Source organism: Antedon bifida, chromosome 3, assembly GCF_963402885.1.
Source record: "Antedon bifida chromosome 3, ecAntBifi1.1, whole genome shotgun sequence".
NCBI lineage: Eukaryota > Metazoa > Echinodermata > Crinoidea > Comatulida > Antedonidae > Antedon > Antedon bifida.
Genome location: NC_136228.1, coordinates 11,440,568 through 11,466,962, shown reverse-complemented (window position 1 = coordinate 11,466,962; position 26,395 = coordinate 11,440,568). Strand labels below are relative to the sequence as shown.

General features: G+C 31.4%; 1 protein-coding gene across 1 annotated transcript in view; it reads right to left on the bottom strand.

Annotated features, from left to right (window-relative positions):
* Positions 1-26,395, bottom strand: part of LOC144837823 (putative RNA polymerase II subunit B1 CTD phosphatase rpap2) — a 50,718-nt gene that overhangs the window by 23,158 nt on the left and 1,165 nt on the right. Inside the window, exons 2-8 of the mRNA XM_078693096.1 lie at positions 22,977-23,046; positions 21,756-21,870; positions 21,033-21,197; positions 20,329-20,417; positions 16,079-16,829; positions 15,686-15,783; positions 15,088-15,237 (exon numbers count right to left, since the gene is read on the bottom strand). Coding sequence (XP_078549222.1) covers positions 15,088-15,237; positions 15,686-15,783; positions 16,079-16,829; positions 20,329-20,417; positions 21,033-21,197; positions 21,756-21,870; positions 22,977-23,032 — 1,424 coding nt within the window. The 5' untranslated portion in view covers positions 23,033-23,046. The remainder of the gene's footprint in view (positions 1-15,087; positions 15,238-15,685; positions 15,784-16,078; positions 16,830-20,328; positions 20,418-21,032; positions 21,198-21,755; positions 21,871-22,976; positions 23,047-26,395) is intronic.

The window sequence follows — 26,395 nt, the reverse complement described above, 5'->3', positions numbered from 1 at the left end:
AAGGATATAGCTGTGAGCATTATACAAGTTTTTAATCTTATGGAAAGTAATCATTTTAAATACTGCCCTCTATCTAACATAATAATGACAACTTATCTACTGTAACACACTACAGAAAAAAGTTGTACACATTTCAGTTCCCTAAGATTTTATTGTCGTATAAAAATGTTTAAAAACCTTGAAAAAAATCTTGGAACAATAACAAATTGCTATTACCGTATGTGCTAACTTTCAAAGAGTTGCCCATAAAATATCAAGATAATACCATGCACATTCAAAAGCATCTTGCATCACATTGGCCTGTTGCTGGTACAGCACATTTTAATCAAAGATTTCTTGGGAAAAGGTCAAATTGGTTACAATTTGTAAAATGTTATTATTCTATAAGTGATATTGTGTATTAGAAATTAAGTTACTGTAATTATTAAAATTTGTTGACACTGGTGGCAAAATAAGGTGTAATTTGTATCAGCAACTTTGATAATGCCATTTAGAAAGGTGGCAGTATTTTAGACGTTCAGTTGTTTTTTGAATAATTTGAGACCATAGTAAAGTCTGGTTCCCACTTGGATGCAACAGAAGAATAAAAGAATAATCAATGCAATGAATAAACATTTACTACAAGGTTTCAATTATACCCAAATTATACCGAAAATTATGCTAGTGTCCTGGTAAATCTGTAGGCAAATAAGAAAAGCATTATGTGGCTTTTCAACATTAATATAAAAAAAGGAAGAGTAGTCATAATACTAAATAAAAAGTGCATTATGCTTTTTTTTTCATTTCATCCAAATTAAACTGAAAGCTATTAAAGAATACTGAAAAGTATTTTAAGTTCTTGGCTAATAATGATCTTATTTTTAAAACTACAATGTCTACATTTCATTTATTATATTATGCAATATTACAAAAGGATTATAACAAAGAATTTAAATTGCTAACACAATTTGAAAAAGAAAACCTTACAGAAAAAGTAATCTAATCTAAATGACTTTGCTGTACGATTATTGTATAAAAAAGGACTAATACTGAAAGGGCCATGATTGGAAACTGCTAATTTCAAATAATTATATATTTAATACAAACTCATAACAATATAGATAGCCAAGTTGTCCATATTTTACAACAGTAAATTGATATTCTTAATTTTTGTCTTGTAATATGGTTTTGAAAGATTTTCTTCTTCAACAGGCTTGAAATTCCCTTTTTAGTGTCTCCATTTTTTGTGGCACTTTTTTTAGTGTCGCAATTTTTTAGTAGTGTGGCCCTTTTTTGGGCGGTATATTTGTTAGTGTGGTACTTTTTTTAGTTGTCCACTGTCCCAAATGACCAGTGTATATGGTGTTTATGGAGTACTTGGGTTTTTCTTTTATAACTTATTGGTAACAATAATTAACAAGCATATATACTTTTGACACCGAAAAATGACAACATTCAATGAACATGCTTATTAAATTATAAATAAACTTAACCTTGGGACCAGCCTTCTTTGTTAAGATGCACAACATTTGGCCAACATCTGCATGTAAAAAGACTTTATATCTTAATATAATCCCTATTTCTTAAGACTTACAAATCCTAAAACATGCAAATGTGTTGTTATTACTTAATATACGATCATTTGACTTTACTTTATGGACATTATAAAATGCATTGCGTATATTCAGCGTGCCAATGAAAGCTTAACGATTCTTTAATAAAAAGTTACATTACATAGAATTTTCTCTGATGAATTAAACTATTTTCCATAAAATTAATGACAAAAAACATACATACATTGGGACCTATATTTTAAGCCGTTTAAAAACTAGTGCTGTTCCATAATACTAATACCCCTTTTACACCGCCACCAAAAATGAGGAGTTTATCCGGATTTATGTAACCCGAGTCGTACCTGGGACACAGAAACGTGGAAATGTAGGCCAGTGTAAACGGCATAAAAAGTTACCCGGGACGCTGAACCACCCGGGTACGTGATGCGGAATGTATTCAGCGTCAAGTCAAGGGACGAACCTGTGTACTTGCGTGTCCCGCATATGTTTTTCCGGTTGGTTGCTATTCTCGCTCACTATAGTATTTAATTTACATACAATTAAGATAAGATTGAATTTGTTTATTCGCTTATTTAATAAATAAAACTTATGGTTATTGTCATTTTTAGTTCAAGAAATATTATTCTTCACGAGTAGACTCAATTTATTTGTATTGCCAAAATTGTAGGAAGTATAATGAGCAGACCGTTACTAGGGTGTCTCTTCATGCATGAGAGGGCGATATTTCGAATAATCTAGAACATTTACACGGGTTGGTATTTTGCAGCAGTGTAAATATACGTAACCCGTGTCATTCTCAGGTTAATGAATCAGGTGTGAAATGGATATTTTTTCGGACACGACACATGTTTGTTATAAGTTTGGCAGTGTAAAAGGGGTATAAAGTTAAAAGAGTCGCTATCCAATCGGATCTGAATCATATCATGAAAGTGGTCTATGGTACACCATCTGCATATCAAGCAGAAGTATTCAGGTTCGAATCTCTGTTCGGGCAGTTTTCTCACTTTGACAGATTGATCAGTTGACTTTGTATAAACATGACATGTTTTTCTTTGTGTCAGATTTCTCTTTCCCCTTTTTTAATTGATATATAATTAACCACATATTATATCTAAAATTCATGCCTATAGTGAACTGGAATTATAGAGCAATACAGCAGGGAGGTTTTATACCTCCCTAAACACAGTAGTTTTCTCTGTTAACAAAAAAAAAAGGATGTATAATCTGAACAGAAGACAAAATATGATAAGCTAGATTCAAATTCACAATTGCTTGCGAATTGTTGTAGAGTAATTAATTGGATTGTGCGATTGTCAGCTTGTAGACACTAAAGTGAGATATCATATTTATTGCTTGCCGATCAAATACCTTGACTAAATTAGCAATCAACCCATGATATAAAAGATAGTAATGACTTTTATCTTGCTCAAAACCAATCAATTGAAGTGGACGAAGAATTGACTAGGATTTTTTTTAAGATTAAAAAGTAGATTGTAGGTTTTGTCTAATTAGCCATCCGGGAGATGTAATAATTCTAACAATAAAAAATAGTCATTAAGAAGATAGCTTTGAATAGTGTTAAGTTCCCTCATATTGCTCTTTGAAAATCAAATCTATCATATTAAAGAGACTTTGCTTCGAGGCTATGTTAATAATGGTGTTTGTTACCCAAACCAGCCTCAATTAATCAGGCAAAAAACATTGCAAATTACTTCAATCCAAAACCAATGTTTATACTGATGGAAATATATGATAAAAGAGAACAATAGAGATATAGAACAGCCTCTCTAAAATAAAGGATTTACAATACACTATTCACGTTTATCACATCTTAAAGTATAGCCTTGTCATTTGATTGGTTGAGTTCCATGCATTATTTCCTCCCATTTTAATGATTGGAAATACTATTGTATGTTGAAAATTTTGCGCAACAGGCTAAGGAGTAGTGAGGTATTTTCTCCGAATGCTCGTAAAATCAAAACGGTACTGGGTATGATGTCGAATGGAAGAGAAGCCAGGTTTGGAAGGCATAGCATGTTTACAAACTCAACCAACCTTAAAATATGCATCCTCCATATGCATATGTGGTATATGTAGAAATAAAGAACAGTTGAAAAAAATCAAATTGAATGGAATGTGATACACATGATCTATTAGTTCTGCGCTGTTCAAATCATCCACTGTCACTTAATTAGGTCTCTAGTTGTATAAAACCTGTTATCAGAGCTAAAAACACTTCCAACTGATGGAATGCTTTCTTACAGTGGCTAGAGAAACATTTCTCTTAAAAAAAGTGTTCTGTAAATTTAAAGAGATAAATTCACATTTATTCCCTAAAGTTTTTTTTTAAATTTAATTTTATTATCTTTAATTAAAATTAACTCTGTACAAATTGAGCCTGTGACAATTGTACAAACTGTGACTGACACATTTGTCATTTGTTAAAATGAAGCTAATTGGGAGTATCTTATTTGATTGCTACTCATATCTAACCTTCAGAATAATTAGCATCAGTTATTTTTAATCAAATAATATTGGATGTATCTTTCTAAGATTAAAGGATACAGAATATTGAATGAAATTTAAAATTACAAACATTCTAAAATATTGCTAAAATAACTGCTTTTTGATCAATAAAACTTGATCTTTTCAAAGTTTTTGGTATAGTGAGACTTCTAGAAAATAAGTATAGTTTATGTCAATGTTTTCTGATAATGCAATAGACCAACCACAGCATTGCACTGTCATGATTTATGTAAATGAGTTGGAATGACATGTGTCTCGCCGCATGGACTGAATTGCTTGTGTGTGATGTACTAAACAATATGCAATACAACAAATAAAAAAACATTTTTAAAAGATAAAATGGACAAATTTAAATCGGGATATATTTCAAACATATTTTTACAGTGTTTTCTTCCAAATTGGGGACCCATCCATTTGAAGGTAAATGTCTACTGGCTATAGATTAAGCCTGCCCCTATCATACCATTCAAGCATATTTTTACAGTGTTTTCCTCCAAATTGGGGACCCATCCACATGAAGGTAAATGTCTACTGGCTATAGGTTTAGACGCCCCTATCATACCACTCTTTATTGTCAATTCCATTAGTTAAAGATGTATTGTCCCTTTGTCAAATTCCAAAAAAATAAAAAATAAAAGATTTCGAAAAAAAGTAGGTCATTTTGAAGTATCATAATAGTTGTTAACTTTCACCAAAAATTAGTCGAAAAAAAAATCATTTAACTGAAATACAGACGTTTTTTGGTTAAAAAAATAACTTTGACTTCCAGTCAAAGTTTTCGATCAAAACATATCTCATAATGCAACGCGCTTATTTGGCTACTCTATATGCATAATCATAAAACTTCCTCGCGATCTGTGTGAAAACACCTTCTCAACCGTGACGAGTTGTAAACAATCCTAATTAGCATCATGCATAATGTATAATCATGGTTTGAAATCTTTGTTTACTTTCACTCGCGACGATTTTCCAGACGAAATGTAATCAAATTAATTTAGCTGTTAATTACGTAAAATTGTTGTTTTTGGCTCGAATTTTCGACTTAAGGTGAATAACTTTAATATTACTTTGATATGGCCAATTTAAATTTAGAATATTCTGACCTTCATTTTTTTGTGTTTCAAGGGACAATACATCTTTAATGTATTTTAGCAGAACCAATTCATTTTCTTACTTCTTTAGTGCCTTCAATTTTCCAAAGACTAAAAACATTAGGGCTTCAATCAAATCGAGACCTCTTTTAAAAATGCATTAAAATCTTAAATGCAATATAGAAAGTCTATGATGATCTATAAAATGGTAATTGTGTTTTACTGTATATTATTACTAATCATACAAAAAGCATTTTCATTCAGTGGTCCTAAAAAGTGCTTTTGATAATACGATTGGTTTTCGATTGTGTTCTTTTTTACAATGTTACAATAATTATAAATAACTTGATAACAATGTTTGGTTTAGGTTAATACACCGTATTGTCAAAGTTAAGAAAATAATGGATAGGCAAATATTTAAGATTGTATGAAAAATTACATATAATATTTAACATAATGTTTAATTTCTTTGTTTATTGTATTCATTTTTACAATGTGACAATCATTAAATAACTTGATAGTGGAAAAGTGCTAAAAATGTGCAGCAAAAAAGAAATGAAACTCCATGACAAGAACTTATGGAAATGGTAGTCCAGAATAGGAAAAGTTTTTGGAAAAGTTTATAAATAATAAACTATTCTCACTCCTGAGGACGATCAAAGTACATTGATCGAAACGTCGAGAAACTCAACAGTTCTTTTCAGAACTAATACACGTGGTGTACCGCAAACTTTATATCAATAAACTATTCACTTATATAATTTAGTATAAATTCAGAGTGTCATTATTTCAACAATCAAAGTGCAAGTTGTACTACAGTGATTGTGTTTAATTTTTTATGATTTGAATTTGGGTACTTGGCCTATTTATATTATATTATTCTTATATATTATATAGTTATTTTTTGCCAGCAGAAATGGATACCCCTCCCCCACCCCATATTTTTGGAGAGTATTTTTAGATACAATGAATCATAATTCTATTGAATTTGTGATGTAGGCAAAGTATAAATGAAAATACTATAAGATCATTCATATGTGTCAGGATTCTGTATATATACCTCCTGAGTATAATTCCAACACATACAATGCGTTGCCCCAAGCCGTTCAACCCACAACTAACTAGCTAATGTAGTCATCATTAATACCAATACCCCCACCACTTTCCAAAATTAACACATTGTGAACAGTAAAAACTGTTTGTAAATTGCATTGTTACATCAATCGAAGTGGAAAATTAAATACAGTGGTTTAAGTGCAAGATATTTAATGACTTTGCCAATCATTTTATACCTCTCTATAAAATCTATCTATGCATAATTGCAATAAAGCAGATAGATATTTACAAGTATATTTGTGTTTTATTGCGATTGAATTGTTTTGTTAACAAAACGAAGCCCCCATCAAGGTCAAATTACCATTAGGGAGAGAGTTGGTTGAAAGCATAAAGTTTTCTGTTTTATTACTACTATCTATCAACAGAATTAATCATAAAAGCGCATGTTCTATAATTATAAATTAGCTTGATTAACAAAAGAAACTTTGTACCAGGATGATATTATAAAAATAAGAAGCTGTATTTTAAAAGCATTTTACTTGTTTTAGTGATAGGTAACATAATAAACTTAAAAAATAACAAAATTAGAAAGGATAGATAATGCCATCATAAAACTCTATCAAAAGTAAATAATGACCTCTGATAAAGTGAATAATTCCATTAAAAAAGGTAGCTATCATTATATATACAGGGATGTAATGTGATTATGAGAAGTCTTATTATAAGGCCTTTCAACGACAGCCAGATATCAATACATCAACCCACCCAAAAAACTTCTGAAAACTGAAAAGCATAATGCGCCATATATCCAATAACATTTCTACTATAAATCTGAAGTAAAAAATATGGAGAGTTGATACTGTTGATTTATGACGTTATACTAATTATCTTGAATTATTATATTCTGTATCCATTAATTTGTTAATTTGTTTTATATTTTGTATATAATTTGCGTATTTAATAAATAATAAACAGAAGAATATTCTGTTTATTATTATATTTGTATCCTTGAATTTCTTTCTCGACCTTCAGAATGATAAACCTACTAGGAACTGTACATAAAATACAATAAAAAAAAAGGTTAAAGACACCTTCCCTACGTTTTTTAATCTAATCTAATTTAAGATCACAAACTATATTTAATGTAAAAATAATACTATATGGTCCTATTGCGATAACTTTCTTCGTCTTTAAATGGTTAAAAATGTGAAAAATAAGTCAATTCTAATAATTATAGCGGCCCGCGATAAATCCCAAAATGCATTGCGCACGGATTGATATTATTGATTTTCTTCTGTAATTCACCCACTTTTCGAACGATCGTGAGGCCAAAAGAAATGGGAGACTCCTAACTTTTCAGCGAAAATACCGGGTTTTCCCCAATTTGTATCAACGGAGTCTGGCAAAAATAGAAAAACAATTAATGCAGTAACTATACAACGTCAGGCTAGGTATATAGCTAGCGTACGATGTTGGTACGTTACCAATGTTCACCAGATAGGCCTACAAAACTAAGCCTAGCTAGGCTAGGCCTAAAGACCGTCCATGAGAGGTCATTCGCTGCGAGCTACTTAGGTAGTGCATTGTTTCTCACTTTTTATCATAATTTACCATAAAACGTACATTTAAGACAAGGAATGACCTGGTTTAATGTTTTTAAAGTAATATATATGTATTATTTTAAAAAACGTCACAAATTGTAGGGAAGGTGTCTTTAACCAATTTTAAAAATTATGAAATAAGAGAATTTTGATTCTGAAATTTGCAAAAAATAAGAACATCTGAAACTGCGAAGAAAATGTACTGGTTCTGTATTAATGGTGAGCCTTCATTTTGAACTTGACCTTGACCTACATTAAAAACTAGTGATTTTTGTGTTATACAATCAAATGAATATTAAACTTTTGGATATTATACATATAATATCACCCCTGTTCTCCGTCGTCTCCATTGGCTCCCTGTTGAAAAGCGTATTGTTTTCAGAGTTCTTTTATTTGTTTTCAAATCCATTCATCATTTGTCCCCAGCGTATATTTCAGAGTTAATCAAGTTTCGCTTGGCGACCTCCTGTACTCGTTCCCTCCGGTCAACGTCTGAGTTAACCACTCTTGACTATCCACGGTGTAGATTGAAGTCATGTGGGGAGCGATCTTTCGTGGTCGCTGCTCCAAAATTGTGGAACTATTTGCCTTTGGTGTTTCGTTCTGTGTGAACTCATTATTTTTTCATATACATTTTATTGTTTGTTAGGCAGGATAGTCAGATGCTCACATCATTATGACACTTGTGAATAAATAGCTAGCTTGTCTTGACAAGTTAGTGAAACAGTGTGGTGATGTGAGATTCCGTTTTCGGACTTTTTCTGGTTTTTTTTAGGCTATTTCATGGTTTATTTTACATCAACATTTTCATATTCACACTTGTGCTAAACAGTGCATAGAGACTATTTGTATTTTGCGCTATATACATTTAAAATCATTAACCATTATAATAATAAAAAATAATAAAATCTTTATTTTAAAACGGAGACTCGTTCACAACAAAATGTGTTCTTCCACGAGGCCGTATGAAAGAAATAAAACTACAATCACAACTAGATTTGAACTCGTCACTACGGACGAGTTAGGTTATCCGCAGCGCAAAAGCCACGTGCACGTCATACGTTAGAACATTGCGCGCAGAAAAACGATTATGCCCTTGAAAAAATGTTACTGTGCTCTCTATTTTTTGTCACGTCTAAGCATATACGGTATACACTATATACTGTATACGTACTACATACAGTGCAGAATAGGTGAAAAGAAGTGACCAAAGTTATTGACGCTTTTGAACATGGACGTCATAACAATTTTAAAAATTGTAAATCATGCGAAAGATAATTGATTGACCTAGACAAAATAAAAAAATTGAGGGAAATGGAATATGGATAAGTAGAGATGCGCTCTATTAAATTTGAAGAGCTCTGACGAAAGAGAAAAAAATCCTATATTTTATATTCGGGTGGCCATACGATGACGTCACAATGTCCGGTTAGCCATATCAATGCATGATTCGAGAAATACAACTCATCTACTTCCAGAATATGTAATTTAAAAAAAGTTCACCACGTAGTTTAGAATTTATGACAGTTTAAAAAAAGGTCTAATTTTGACGAATTTTTGAAGTTTTTCATCAAAAACGCGCGCAAATTATCCAATTCTACGTGCTCGTGTGACGTGATTTTAAGTCGAAATTGATTGAAAATTGGTAAATTTACTAAAAAAGACTGAAAAAACAAAAATCAAGCAAAAAAAGGATGTTTTTGCGCTACGTGCGCACGCACGCGTAAACAAAATGCGCACGCGTGGGAATTTTTGAAATGCTCAAAATGACCTGAAACGCGTAGAAAGTTGATTAGAAATTGATTTTTCGCATTTTAAAATTTTAAACGCGCGTGCGCGCGTAACTTTCTGTGAAACATGTAATTTTTAATCCATAGAAAGTTTGCGCATAGTATGACTTCAATTTTCACCAAGTTTCAATACAAAATGACTTTTGGTTTTTAATCTATGATCAATCATTGAAATTCATAAAATCGCGCGTAACTTACGCTGCGCGACTCGAAAAAAGTGTCTTGCACATCTACAGTTAGAGGTCAATCTTCTGACAAAGTTATATAATCTTATGTTAGCAAGAATTAGAGATATGCTGCCAACAAAATTCTGGGAAAGAAAGAAGAATATAGAAAAAAAAAAAAAAAAAAAAAAAAAAGATCCTGACAATAACAAGGGGTTATCCGCCAAGTGCGGATAACCAAAAAAGAAAAAAAAAGATCCTGACAATAACAAGGGGTTATCCGCCAAGTGCGGATAACCAATTATGAAACTGATGAACAAACAAGAAAATAATACATTGAAAAAGAAAAAAGTATAACAAAATTATATTAATGAATTAATAGATATTCTAGTTAGTAGATAAAATTAAAACAGAAAAGCTAAACAATTATAAAACTCACTACAACAAAACAGACTTAAATTAAGAAGAAATTAATCCTTTGAAATTGTTTAGGGAAAGAGCATTTTTTGTGTATGTACTTCACATCATTATTATTATGATTTATTACGGGAGATAAAACAACTAGACATTATATTTTTTTTAAATGTGGGTGGTAGAAAAATGTGGTCAAGATCTATAACTCGTAAAATAAAATATGGCTCATTCAAAAAGATTACAGAAATTCTTAACTTCCAATACGGAGTGAACAATATAAACTTATATAATATAAACATATATAATATAAACATACCAGCCATTTTAAAACACTTTAGGCAATATCTTATATGCTGAAAATTGCAACAAAAAAAGCAATGTTTATAGGAATAGTGTAAACAGGCAGGTATTAGTTTTAATCTTTTCTAGAAAAGCTAAAAATGGGTAATATTACATCTACTCTTTACATCTACTCCTTGTTAGGCACTGATGAGGTAATATTACATCTACTCCTTGTTAGGCACTGATGAGGAGGGGGGGTGAAAGAAGAGATACCGTAAATCTTCTAATAGTAACCCACACTCTAATAGTAACCCCCCTTCTAATAGTAACCAACCTTATAAGTCAATCTATAATAATAACCCACTACTCTAATAGTAACCCATGGGGGTTAATATTAGAGTCACAAAAACTATTGACAAAATGACATTTATGAAGACTGGTCGTTTATGATGCAGCCGAATTTTGAAAATAAGGAGATAATGCATGTTGATCTCGGGAGTGGGGAGGATTGAGTGTTTTTGAGTTTAGAAAATAAAGTTAAAGTTCAAACAAATTATTTATTCGTACTGTTTTATTATTTTGCTATGATTTGCTGACCGGAAAAGTTGGGGTGGGCTACTATTTTCAGGTGCCTTATTTAAGATTAGTAGTAGTAACCCACTACTCTAATAGTAACCCCCCTTCTAATAGTAACCCAGCCTAAAAAACAATCAAAGAATAATAACCCAGGGTTACAATTAGAAGATTTACAGTACTACTTTTTAGTGTTTAGAAACAAAATTTCTGGGTATATTCAATCCAAAATGTACTAAAAATGCAATATTTATTGTTGTAAGACATAAGAAGAAACTCTAGAGGGAGCTAATAAAGAAAAGAAAATGAAATTGAGTGAATTGCTTCATCTGCTGTGTAAAACTGACACAAAGTTGTATCAAAATCAAACAGAAGAGGGGGCTATTACTATTATAGTGTATATATATAATTCAATTCAAATTAGTTATATAAATTATTATTCAGTAACAAATATTAAATATTTAGTGTATCATTGGGCAGTTTACAGTTTCTTTATGCACTGTAAATTTATATTATGTATATTTACAGGCATAGAAAATCGCTCAGTAAGTCTCAAAATTTACCCTAGTAAACCAGCAATTTTCATAAAAAATGCTAGTTGAAAATGTTAAAACTAGTTCATGTTTGCTGGTTGTATTTTTCTGCCAATTTGTGTTCATCGTTTTGTAGAAATTTATTTGCCAAATTGCTCACTTGCTAGTTGGTTTAATAGAAAAAGTTTGCAAGTGGAAAAAATCAGGCTCAACCCAGTGAATAATAATAAAATTATCTTTTAAAATGCTGTGTTTAAAAAGTTTCCAATGAAGGAAATGAGTCATGAAGTATACTTTAGACTGTAAAAAAATCACTTTTGTAAGAAAAAATAAATTGCTATTTGGGAAAGGAAATATTTATGCGTTTTGCATCAATCTATTCTTTCTCAATTCAAAAAATATATATTAGGTCCTCTACAAACACGCGGCAGCCACAGTGCAGTGCCAACCATAACGCTGGGGATAATGGACCATTGCACTGGGGCAACCTACTATTCTTCAAGATATGCACTGGGTTCTTTAAAGTACACACGAGTCAGATGTGTAAAATGGACTTCCATTTTTTTTCTTCAAGAACAATGGTCTAAGAATTGAATGTATGGCTATGGTCTGTGCCGCAAATCACCAAGCCACTCAACTTAACTCAAAGAGAGATACTGTACTGTAGTTATACACAGAAAAATCAAACAAGCAAAATAGAACACACTACTCTACACTAATCAACTCTTATTAGGATTAGCTACAGTATTCAGATTTATTATAATGATAAAAACATCTCAAAATAATATAATTTAAATCCAATTCATCTTTAGTTAAAATCATAAAAGTGAAATTTTAGATCAACGTTTGTAGTTTGACTCAAAGTAATCAAAGTTGGATTGTATTGAGTAAAATAAATTTTGTAGAGATGATTAAAATCAAATGAACAGAGATTAAATCGCAATCAGATTTTGACTTGCTGATCGATTCTGCTAATCTCTTGTTTTGTTCAGGCGTCAGATGAGTTTTATTGTCAATTGAGGAATATGTATTAAATAGAAAAACCATGTGGGATTTATGTACTGAGATTATACAACTAACAATCTTGATTGTTTTTACAGCCAGAGATTATTCCAACAACAAAGTTCAAACTTGTCATTGTTAATATACCTTTTATTACTGTAATTACTGCATTATCACTAGCCTAAAAAACAATTGTTCTAGCTCGACAGACCCAAAAAAAATTTTAGTTGTTTTTTTTTAATATTAAAAAAATGATTTAAGTAAAAATAAAATACCAAGTATCCAATGCCCATGATTCCATTTTATGTTGAAATTCCTCCTATTATTTGAAGTTTCATAATGATAAAAAGATTTTAAAATGCAGAAATTAAGTATAAAATGCTATTAAATAGTATTTTTGAGATCTGCTTTTAGAAAGCACACTCAAAAAGTTATGTAAGCGTTACAATCTGCTTTTTAAAAAATATGCTGGTATAATTAATGGATTTTGAACATAAAAATCTTTTATTTAAGGATGCGTTTTATTCTAGTAAAAATATAGATAGAAATGAAAATGGATCAAAAGATACTTACATATGTTGTTCTTTGTTACAACAATAAAGAACAATAGAGAATTATGAAAACAATATTGAGTACAAGTGGTATTTGTAGCAATAGTTTATGAAACTTACAACAGTACAGTCAACTCTCCTATTACCGGACAATATTGGGCTGGCCTTGTCTAGTTTTCAAGCTATTCTGGTGAATGTGTTTTTAATGGTAAAAATAAATTTAGGACGAACGGGGTGACAGAGAAGTGATACCAACAAGGCATGGAATCATTAAAATGGCAGCGCCTCTGTTTCCAAAAGTCAAATTACTGATGGTTGGATCTCAATGAAGATACAAATAAAATAAGCAATGAATTTAACTGAAATGATAAAGTAAAACAGCCAGAAAGAATATATTTTAATGATTTAGCAATAATAGAAATAACAGCATCTATATCTATTTGGTTTATCTCTGTAATTTTAACTTTTGTTTTTACTTTAGTTGTTTTAATTTAAAGTTTTTGTTTCCACCACAGTTTTTTAATGCCATCAACCAAAGAATAAAGTGTCCAAAATGAATAAAACAAGAATGTACAAAACATGAACAAATGATGCAATTAAAAATAATTTTAAACGATTATTAATATTAAAAGTTAATTTAATTTTTATTTTGTTGTTTCAAGTAGTTTGATGTTTATCGATTTCTGTACGGTGATCTGATATATTTTTAGAAATAAAGATATTATATAATATTAATTAAATTAAGAAAACTTGTACTAGCATAATTCCTTCCTTTGAGTGATCACAGAAAAAGAGTAAGGTTCAAGACAAAAGAAAAGTGTTTGCGTAGAGGATTAAAGTGACGCAAGTTTGACTATTACTCTTTTTCCTATTTCCTACTTCGTCATTTTTGTCATAATTGTTTTGTGCTTTTGATATTTTATTTGGCCCCCCCTAATGGAAACTTTTTTTAGAATAATTGGGTTGTCCTGAATTAATCATCAAATGTTTCTCCTTTGTTTTTTCTCTGATGTTTATCATTTGACTGTTTTTATGTATGATATATAATTATGATGTATGCATTCGAAAAAAACCCCAAAAAAACCTCTATCTATGTTATATAGTTTACGATGAAATTGTATTTCTGAACATAATGAAATTGTACTAATCTTAGACGGCACATACATTTTAACCCTTAACAAAGACTTTTGTTTTTGGTCTGTTAATGTAAAGTTTCTTACATTTCAGCATTCGGAATATTGCTGGTATAGTTGTCATCTTTTAAAGTTATATAAGAAAATTGCTGATAAATTTTTATTGTCACTGTAAATACTGTACACATGTATTAAATAAGAAATATAATTTAATTTTTTTAATTTTTTTCATAAAATACATGTATAATATTGTGAATACACATTCATATTTTATTGATTCCCTTACTTTATCTCTTCCTTTTATTGTTATTCATCACATATTATTTCAATATAATATATTTAATAAAATATAACATTATTGATTTTTTTTTTATTTTACTGAATAGTCAGTGACTTTCCTAAAAAGAAACAAAGTAAAGTTCAGAATATCTTGAAAGTCATTTCATTGCAATATTAATTAGCATCAACTAGATGATAAGACCATATGTGATGTACACAATGATAGTAATTGTTTAAGATTTGTGAATATAAAATTTCAAATGTCTACCAACTTTGTAAAAATTAATCCATATAGTATGTAAACATGGATACCAAATTTAGTTGAATGAGCGAAAGACATTTACTAATCAACGTGATGATAACGCATACTGTGGAGTATCAAAACCGTAGAAAGGAACCTCAGCGTTTGTCCATAAATGAGAATACTTCAGAGATGTAAGCAGTGCAAAGGGGCAAAAAATAATCTGCTCTGTAGTAAACAATGTAGAAATCGAAAACGACGAAACCTTACTCTACAAAAGAATTACCAATGTACTCACATTTTAAGCAAGACAACGGCTAAAAGTGTCCAACCGATGGGCTTAAATGACATGTTTTTGTTACCAAGATGAAATGTATGGACCAGAGCATTCAAGTCAGAAGAAAACTCACGTATTGAAAGACGCAACGGTCCAAGGAATTCTGAAAAACTGAAAAGAACAAATGAAGACTTGCGTCTAAAATTCAGTCTTTCATGAAGTAAAGAAATAAAATTTAATAGGAGATTGAAATAAGTTGCTTTCATCAAAATTCAAATGTTGTTGTTCTGTTTGGTATGCAGTGGTATGCAGATTTATAACAGTGTATTTAAGCAGTGTATCCTGTTTCATTGGTTGATTTTGCCATTCAGTAGCATATGTAAAAGTGGACCACTATTGCAGCAAATATGGTGGTGATATGACCAATATCATGTCCATATATGGGCACTTCACATATAAAGTTAAATCTGAACCAGGTAGGCTCGATGCAAAGCAGAGCAGATTAGAAATAAATAACCAAATATGCTAGTTATCTTTCTTTTTGTGCCAAGAATGCAACCGGGGCAAACATTGCTTAACCTTAGTGATCTGACGGGAAGTATATATTGAAACTACTTACACTTTATTCAATCGATCCAAAATAATCTTTCGTCGAATGGCCATTTGAGATTGAGAATCAACGTAAGGCATTGCAATGGTCTTTTCATCAGATACATTCTAATAACACATTAAAATAATATGGATATGAAGTTTAAAGTATAATTTTTTAAAATGCTTAAAAAACATAATTGATCATTGAGTTATGCATTGGAATTTTGTTTCTGAAGACAATGACAATACTAACATACTGCACACCAATATCCTCTATTTAGCTGCAATCTTGTTGGTATGCTGTATCTGTAAATTCAATCTTTTTTTACCAATTTGTGAATAATTCATGAATGCCACAGCGGTAACTGTAGTTTGTGTAGGAAAACCATGTTATCAATGGAAAGTTAATGCATTTCTGTACCTCTTTGATATCCTTTTTGTTTTTTCTTTTAACCTGAGTTTGTGTCTTTCCATAGTAAAGGCTCTCAACTTGAATCCTATAAGCTTCTTCTTCCATTGCCCGCATCTTCCGCTCGGAAAGAGATCCCGCGGTCCTGCCACCAACTTCTTCCTCCGATCTGTTCTGATTATCCATTGCTGTTACAGGCTTGTTTAGAGATTCGTCATCTACGATTGGCTTAGCATCTTCTATAACGTTTGCTGGCAAGTTGCCAAAATTATTTGCATCTTGGCTGTCATAGCAATTGTTGTTAAGGTATTCAATTGTTCTTTCTGTCCTCCATTGCCACAAAGAGTCAGTTACTAGTTTTAAAATATCGATAGTTAATTTAGGCTTCCTTTTTATATCTAAGTCTTTCTTATGTTTTGTAGAGCTTCGTTCAGTATTTTTTATTTTAGGTGTTTTAGATTCCACAACTGCCGCAACCTCTATTATAGGTACATCATCAGACAGATTGTCGTCTTCCTCAACATCTTCAGCAACCAGTGGCTCTAAATCTTCATTCTCATCTTGAAAGAATTTGATTGACATTATATCATCTGTCAGTTGATCGACAGCTTTGTCACTTGATTTTCTCTCATTCTCATCAGATAAATTATCATAGTTTGGAGAAACTTGTTTCTTAAGTATCACTTCATCTCCAGAACCACTCTGTTTTGACATGATCGTCATTCCCGATTCATTAGGTCTCAGCAACTTTATAGGAACTGGTCTGTAGACAGAAAAAATGTATTTTGTTTTAATCTGAAATAGGTGACCAATAACTTTTCTGTATACATATTAGGGACTTTACGAAACATGACGGTTAGGGGAGGACTAGAGCATTCCCCAAAATCATTTCGTAAGATCAATAACACCACCATAAATAACTTTAGAGAAGAACTTGAGAGAGTGTCTTGGACCGATATTTATTTAACTGACGATCCTACCCCTGCATTTTCCTCCTTTGAAACAAAATTTAAACAGTTATTTAATAAGCATTTTCCATTTGAAGATCGGGTTAATAAACATAAAAAACTTAAGACTTGGATGACCAATGGACTCATTACTTCCGTCAAACATAAACATAAACTGTACTCTAAATCTCTAAAATTCCCAACTAATAGAAATATAATTGAATACAAAAAATTTCGAAATAAACTAAATTCTGTAATAAAAAAAGCTATAAAGGATTATTATGAAGATCAATTTTACCAAAAAAGAGGATGACATTAAAGGTACTTGGAAAATTATAAACACCTTAATTAAAAAACGTGTAGTGAGTGATCACGGTGAATCTGTAATTGACTGCGGGGGTAATCTTACAGATGACCCTACTACCATTTCCAACCACTTTAATAATTATTTCGTAAATATTGGGCCTAATCTCGCATCAAACATTAATACTTCTAATGTAAACTATAAAACTTATCTTCCCCCTCCTATCCTTAATTCTATATTTCTCAGTCCTGTTATCAGCGATGAGATAATCGACTTAGTTAAAAATTTCAAAAATGACAAATCCCCTGGCATTGATGATATAAGTCCATCTATTATCAAACAAGTTATTCATCAAATATCAGATCCCCTATGCTATATTTTTAACTTATGTTTATCAAACGGTTTCTTTCCCGATAGTCTCAAGTTAGCAAAAGTTACCCCGATCTTCAAATCCGGTGATAAACACGACCCTGGAAATTACCGCCCCATTTCAGTACTGCCAATCTTCTCCAAAATTCTTGAACGTCTTATTTATGACAGAACATATACATTTCTTCAGCAGAATAACATATTATACAAAAATCAATTTGGCTTCCGTAAGGATCATAACACATCTATTGCACTTCTTAAATTAACAAACGAGATTGTACAAGCATTTGAAAAAAACAAATTAGCAATTGGCCTTTTTATCGATCTTTCCAAAGCATTTGACACAATAGACCATGATATCCTAATGACAAAATTATTTAATTATGGAATCCGTGGCCCTGCGTATAATCTTTATAAAAGTTATTTGACCAACCGTTACCAATGCACTAAATTTAAACAATCCATATCCGATCTCCAACCCATTACATGTGGAGTCCCTCAAGGATCCCTGTTAGGCCCTCTACTGTTCTTGCTATATATAAATGATATTTACCGATCCTCAAATTTACTTTCATTCCTTTTATATGCAGACGATACCACCCTCCTATATACTGACACAAATTTAGACTCGCTCCTTAAAGTTACCATTGGTAGCATACCCAGCATCCTTGATTACTTTTCTGCAAACAAGCTCTCCGTAAATTTTAAGAAGTGCAATTTTATGATTTTTCGGAATTCGCCCAAACCACTAGTAGGATGCCCAAACCAACTCCAGTTTGGCACTTACCAAATACCATTAGTGAATAAAACAAAATTTCTTGGGGTCTATTTAGATAGTAGATTGACCTGGAAAGCCCATATTAACGAAATCGAAAACAAAATATCTAAAAGTTCTGGTATTATTTTTAGACTTTCAGCATTTATTCCTCAAAACATCCTTCGTACTATATATTGCTCCCTTATTCTTCCTTATCTCCACTATTGCAATATTGTCTGGGGGAACACTTATCCGTCGTACCTAAACAAACTTCTTTTACTACAAAAAAAATGTATTAGAAACATTTCAAACTCGCCTCCAAGAGCCCACTCAGATCCGTTGTTTGCATCCCTTTCCCTTTTAAAAATTTACGATATAAATTGCCTTCAACAATGTATTTTTGTATACTCTTGGTTAAATTCCCTAATCCCCGCTCAATTTCAACCCCTGTTCAAATTCAATTTCAACTATCATAGTCATAACACAAGAACCTCAAATAAAATACATATTCCATTACACAAAACACTATCTTTCCAACATAACATTCAGTTTTCAGGGCCAAAATATTGGAACAACTTACCCAAACACATAATTGAATCGCCAACAAAAAAACATTTCACTTTTAAGCTAAAAAGGCATCTATTATCCACATATAATCACTGAATCCTAAATAATATTAATTCAAATTTCATTGATATTTTCAATCGGTTTTTTTTGTTTACTTTGGTTTTTTTTATGATTTTTTTGATATTTTTTATTTTTTGGCAGCCCACCACAAGTTTACACTTTCTGGGGTTCGCCTCTCTTATTTAAAATTGTTTTTTTACAAACACTGTTAATAGAAAAGAGAAGAGAAATAAATGTTCTGAAATGAAAAAAAAAAGCATAAAGCTTAGAGCATAAAATCATGTACAGTCAACATAGCCATTTTATTAGTTATGCACCGTTGCGCGAAAACGACGACCGGCAGTCTCTCATGGCGCGGGGCACTTCTGATACAGCATAGGCTTAGCCTTTCTAGCTAGGGCCTCGCATTCAAACGCTGCTTTTTACACAGCCATTCAAGTTCAAATATTATTTAGAGATTTTAAAATTCCACTTTTAAGTGTAATTTGAACTGTATATTTAAGGTTATATATACATTATTTTTAGTCGTTCTCCGTAAACGGGGAAATGGCAACTTTATCATTCTCAAAAAGTTAAGACGGAATTTCACGCTAAGCTCTCCCACTTTGTTAAATTATTCATGAGCACCGTCCTATGGCTTCCCGTCGTGTTTCGTAAAGTCCCTATTTATTTATTCAGCAAATCATATATTATTCTGCTCCTAATATGTCAAATAGCTTTCTTTAAAAAAATGGTGGATTTATTATTTTCAATTAAAAAAAATATTCAGGTAGAAAGATTGTGCATGTGTATTTTCCTGTAATGTACTGTATGTGCTGCCTTGCCTATTGACTACAAATGCTTTACTTTAGATAAAATATTGCAGTTGTCCTAAATATATGGATCATTTTCTAGTGGGCTTTGGTCTATGGATGATATTATACATATTTATATGATACGTTGTACAGCTTTGTCTACACTTGTCTACACTACATCACATTTTTTTGTCACATAAAGTTTGATAGCATAGACCATGGAGGAATCCTCCATGCATAGACGTAGTCTGAACCAGGTTATGTAGGCTCGATGCAAAGCACAGCAGAATAGAAATAAATACCCAAATATGCTAGTTATAACTTTTAATGCACTATACAGGATTACTTCAATCTGAATTTTACATCAAAACAAAGGGTGCATAGAAGGCATTAATTACATATTTATATGTGTACCATAAATATAAATGAGGTGATTACAAATGAATAAAGCTAAACATACTTACTCATCTTTGTCTCTCATCCATAATGGGACAGTGGATATCTGAGAGGCATAATAATTTGATGCCTTGTAACAGTCATTGCTGCAAAAACACTAAAGTTGAACTGAGCTATTATAGCATACATCACTACTGTTTAAAAGCTGCTTCCACGACATGCATTCATTTTTCATTCTCATGTTTAAAACTTCTCTAAGTTTATGCTTTTGTCATAAACAAATTTGCGATGCACTTTCTGCCGATTTTTAACATTAATACAGTACAGCTCATTTTGTTTCATTTTATTTATAAACTTCGTTTTTTTATTTTTTTATTCGTTTACAATGTACAATTTTCTAAGCTAGTACGCCAGTAGTTATGATTAATGACAAAATCTTATTCAAACCGGTTCAACTTTGCTTATTTGACTGTAGCGAATCATGGTGCCTCTGCGATTGAGTGTAGTGATGCCTACACGATGTAGCAATTGTAATGGAACCATTGTATAATTCATTCAAAGTGTACTATTGCATATTTACGATAAAAATTGAAAATCCAAAGGCAAATTAATAATGTTGTGCCTGAATTATTAGTTACTTACTTTAATAAACAAACTGTAATAAATTAAATTTAGTTACAAAAGCACAATGTACATGGGCATAAGTTACACTTGGGTAACATTTATTTACAATTTATATTAAAGAACAAAATTTGGTACAAACAAGTTTTACCTTTCTGTCCGTGATGTCATATACTTTGTTCGTTTTCATTGATATGTGATACTGTTTCTTGGGTGTTGGTCCGAGTACATTGTCACACATTGGGTAGCCACACTGCTTGGCTATGGCACGCTCTTCAACAACATCTTTATAGTGATCAGGCAGAATGAATTTAGCCTGAAAAAGAAATTTGTAGAACTAATTAAAAAAAGTATGTTTCTTCCTAACTAATAATCTGTGTGTTTGACTTGATGCCAAGCATAAACAAATTGTTTGATACAATGCTTGGAAAAATTTGACATAGTAGTAGTGGCGTGTCATGAAAGAGTCCCTGATTGCCATGAATTTGGTTGTTGTGTTTTTACACATTTATGGTCAGGAAAAACCAAGAAGGTGGCGCTGCGTGGATGGTAGGTGGCGCTGTGTGGTTTGCTAGCCAACCAAAAAATGCATTCGATCTGCCTGAGTGACTCCAAGGTCACCAATGGTTTAGAATAGGCTTATTGAAGTAGTCATTTTAAAACTTAATAATTTTCAATAAAATCAAACTATAATTTCAAAAGATCACTAAATATTTGTTTTTAATAATCTATTTATTCTTCAACTGCAGTTTAATTTTTTTTAAATCAAGCTAAGATACATATCACATTTTTTTTTACAAGATTAATAGTGTAGACAGAGCTTGATTGTGATTCCTTTATTAAAAAATAAATAAATAACTTAATAAACACTTACACAATTAATTAAAAACTCTTCTTCAATCTGACATTCTAAAAGCCTCTCAACAATTGTATGGGCTTTTTCTTCAAGTTCTAATTTTTGTTCAAGTTCTTCCCTTATAGATTTTCTTCTGTAAATAAAAGAAATTATATTACACAAATATTGCCTGCTTAGAGGTTAAATATAACATTTTATATTCCCAGGGCCAAGGGAATGATACTTTTGCAAAGGACTATTGTAAAACAGTCAGGATTTTACTGGATTTAATATTCTAATGATCGGGACACTCTATAGTAAAGTGATACCATTTCTACCAATCACGTTCACCTAGGGGGAATAATATTAAGGGGACAGTTTTTTGGGTCTTTCAGCTTAGGAGTTCTATTGTATGCAAATGTTTGAGCATTATATTTTTTAGTTTATTATTTTTGTATCTAATATCAAAAACAAAAAGTAGACATATGATAGCCTAGAAAAAAAATGAGAGCATAAAATCCCATAAAATGTTATGAGATTCAAGTCACAATGAAATATACAATCAAAAAGTGTAAATCAACATATGAAAGATTCTAAATTTAAGCAATAAATCAAAAACAGATAATAAACCTAAAAACACTGTCATACCAACTTATATAACCAACGACGAGCTAGTTAAAATTTAACTTTAAATAAAACAACCCATATTGATAAATATATAAAAGTATTGTTTCTGCAGACTTATACAAGATGGTATGTACATATAAAATATGTTTTTAGTTAATATACACTATTAAAATATATTACTTATTTTTACTTCCCATTACCTGTAAAACCGGAAACAAATCCATATGATATACAACAACAATAAAATTATAACATGATTCTATTGTAACATATAAGTACATTCAACTGATTTATAGCCAAATTCCAGACATTTTGGTATGCTGCTATTAAAAATTGTTCTTAAAAATAATATACAGTATTAATTATATATGACAAACATTTACCGTCTAGTGACACGTATGTATTTATGAAAGTTGGCTGTGTTTGGACAAAATAGTAATAGTATATAATATTTGTTGAAATTGAAACAAATTATATATTTGCATAGTTTATTTATATACAGTATCTATGGGCATACTATTTATCTTCATTCCATTTGTTCGTAATTTGGACATATTTCCGTAGTGGCATTGTTTTAAATGAATTTAAGCAATTATTACAATATGAATGTGGCTGAACAAGTTTGTTTGTTACCTTTTCTCTTCTTCTTTTTCTATTGCTTCTATAGTTGAGCGTGACGGTCCTGCCATGTCTGTTCTTTTATCTAGATAAAAATAAGTGTGTTCGCAAATATAAAATATATTTTTTTGTATGGATGCAAAGTAATCCATGTTCAAATTTAAACCGGAAACTAAATAATTATAAATATTATTCAGCGTGTATGTCTCGCATTCATGGATTACATGTTTACTGTACGTCAAAATCAGTTACATTATTTTAAAAGCAAAATATTATTCCATTTATCAACATAACTGAACCTAACCCTTTAAATTAATAAAATTTCACTCAACAAAAGCTGTGCGAGGCCTACAGGTATAATGTCATTTTCACAACAAGTCATTTTTTTCAATTTTCCACCATCACTATGCAAACCAGCCGGTCAAAAGGTAGCTGTTTCTGACAAATATGTACATGTGTAAACCATAAAAAAGCTAACACTACATTTTTTCGATCTGCAATCATTTTTTTGTCTTTAGATGATCGTAAAGAAAAGAAAATGGACCGTACCTTTTTTAAAATCATAATTACCCATATAGAATATACATAAATTTAAGACAAGAAATTACTTTTTTTTATGTTTTCAAGTTAGGTATATACAAAACAACAACAATTGCAGAGGATAGTGTCTTTAACTGACCAATCAGGATGTTTGTTCTATAATACCCGTATATGCTTCCGACTTTTTTTTCATGGTAGAAAAAATCTGTATATTATAATTAAGTGTAATAATATTGATAAATATATACCCATCAAGCAAATACTGTACTGGTGGTGCTAAAATTATTTCTAGTACAATCCAATCTGCTTTTATTTATTATTTTACGCATGCAGTGTATTAGTCCGGTGGCAGGAGGGGGGATATCACCACCCGAAAGGGGACAAATTGCCATCCAACTTTTCTAGACCAGAATTTTCCGTAGATTACGAATATGGAAGGTAATCGATCAGGATAGGAAGCGTTTTCGAGATATAAGGGGTCAAAGTTCAAAATTGACCAATATAAAAACATGCTATATCTCTGGAAATTCTGGACCTAGTGAGATAATTTTGGTGTCAAATTGTTCACAATGTATATGTTTATATTAGCTCTAACAGAACTTTCTTTGTAAAATTTACCAGAAACCCCATATTTAGCAATTTTGACCTTTGACCTCTTTTTGCTATATCTAAGTAACGGCAGGTCGGAGAGAATTAAAAATAAGAGCAAATTGTTCCCAAGATATACATTTATATTCAGTGTAACGGATGATATTGCTTGAAAATGACCGGAAGTGTGGTTATTAACCTTTGACATAATTGAATAAGGTTATAAAAACATAAATTAATAAATATTTGTCGTAAGGAGCCAATTTTGGTATCAAATTGTTCACAATATATATGTTTATACTTGCCATAATGCAACATTTTTTTCAAAAAGTGACTGAAACACTATTTTTCTGTAATTTTAACCTTTGACCTGTTTTTCTCATCTAAATAACGACATGGCATAGAGATTTCTAACGGCAAATTGTTTATAATAGATATTTTTATTCAATCTAATAGATTATACTGCTTGAAAAATACAAGTGTAATTATTGCTTTGAAATCCTGTACATAAGAGCCTATCGTGCGGATTTAATGCAAAGAGGTGTGGAAGGGGAATACTACTACTATACAGTACAATGTCTTTCAGAAACATTTTGAGCAATTTCAATCAGGTATCCATGTATCTCCAATAAACGGAATTTACGGTTCATAGAGAATTCAGAAGTTACCCTTGGTTCATTTTGGCAAATCCATATGGGTTCCTTTTAAAAGGATTGAGGGTGCACAGACAGGCTTTTCCCATGGCTTAATATTGGAACCTACAGTTTTAGTTACCCGATATATTTCTAATACAGTAACTTATGTAGCCAAATGCATTGATCCGATACAGGGGCTAAATGTAGAACTGAACATACAGTAGAGAAACACAGAAGGGTCTAAATAGATGACCTGCTGTTGTCTCATTTTAGGCAAAATCCAAATCGGTTCCTTAAGGATCGAGAGTGCACAGGCAGCTTTATTCCATGTGCCTGTCTATATAAACCCACATTGTCACCCCTTATATTTCCATTATGGGGCTTAATGTCCATCCATGGAGGACCGGCCTTTGGGGGGTTAATTTTGGCAAATCCATAAGTGTTCCTTAAGGATCGAGAGTGTACAGGCAGCTTTATTCCATGGGCCGCGCCTGTCTATATGAACTCACAGTGTCACCCCTTATATTTTCATTATGGGGCTTAATGTCCATCCATGGAGAACGACCGGCCCTTGGGTTAATTTGGGCAAATCCATAAAATGTGGATGATCGAGGGTGCACAGGGATATTTATTATATCTCTATGAACCCACATTTTCACCCCACATACAGTATTTCCAATATAGGGTCTCTTGTAGACCCACATAGAGAACCCCGAAAGGTCCATGAAGAATCGGCCCTTGGGTTCATTTGTGCAAATCCATAAATGTTATTTAAAGATTGAGGGTGAACATTTTAGTTTTATTCCATAGTTCATCTATGAACTATTTACCCCATATTAATTTCTAATACAGGGCCTTATGTAGCACACCACATAGAGATCCCAAAAGGGTCCTAGAGGGTTCATTCGGGCAAATCCATATGGGTTATTTTAGAATCTTTTGTGTACAGGAAACTCTTTCCTGTATGGGCCAAACTATCTGTGGCTATATAAAAATTGTGGTCTATCTGTGTAGTGAGTTGTGGATTGAGTTTGGCCACTGGATCTGCCTATGCCCTATCCTGTACGAATTGGTATTCTCTGGTTCTGATGAATAGTAGTTTATTTTCCAAAAACGAATATTGTAGCCCTAATGCAACTGTATAGTGGCAAATCATTGAAGGTCAGCGTAACATTTTAACATCATAACATTTTAACCGTCATAATATTAATAATATTAATAATTTTATTATTTATTTTACAGTATTATATTAATACATTTAAAACAATGCGCACTAGAAAAAATATAAAAATAACATAACTTCACTGATCAAATAACGTGATTACATTTATGAACATCGATCTCATAGTTTGAATAACTTTGCATTATTTAGTATATCACTTGTTCAAATGTTGACCTTTTGTCAACTTGTGTAATGATAAATGTGCTCTTTTGATTGTGTATGATTGATAGATGTCTTAACAGAATAATAAAACATAACATTTTGTCTTAAATGTTAGTTTTCATTTGGGTTTATATGCAAATTGTGTGATTGGTCAATATTGACATTTGACCTTTAATTGAAAAGTATTTGTTTTATAAGGCGACTGAATAGATACCTATAACCATACAAATGTATTAAAAGACCAAATTGAACTTCAATAAATTGGTTATGATACATATGTATATAAT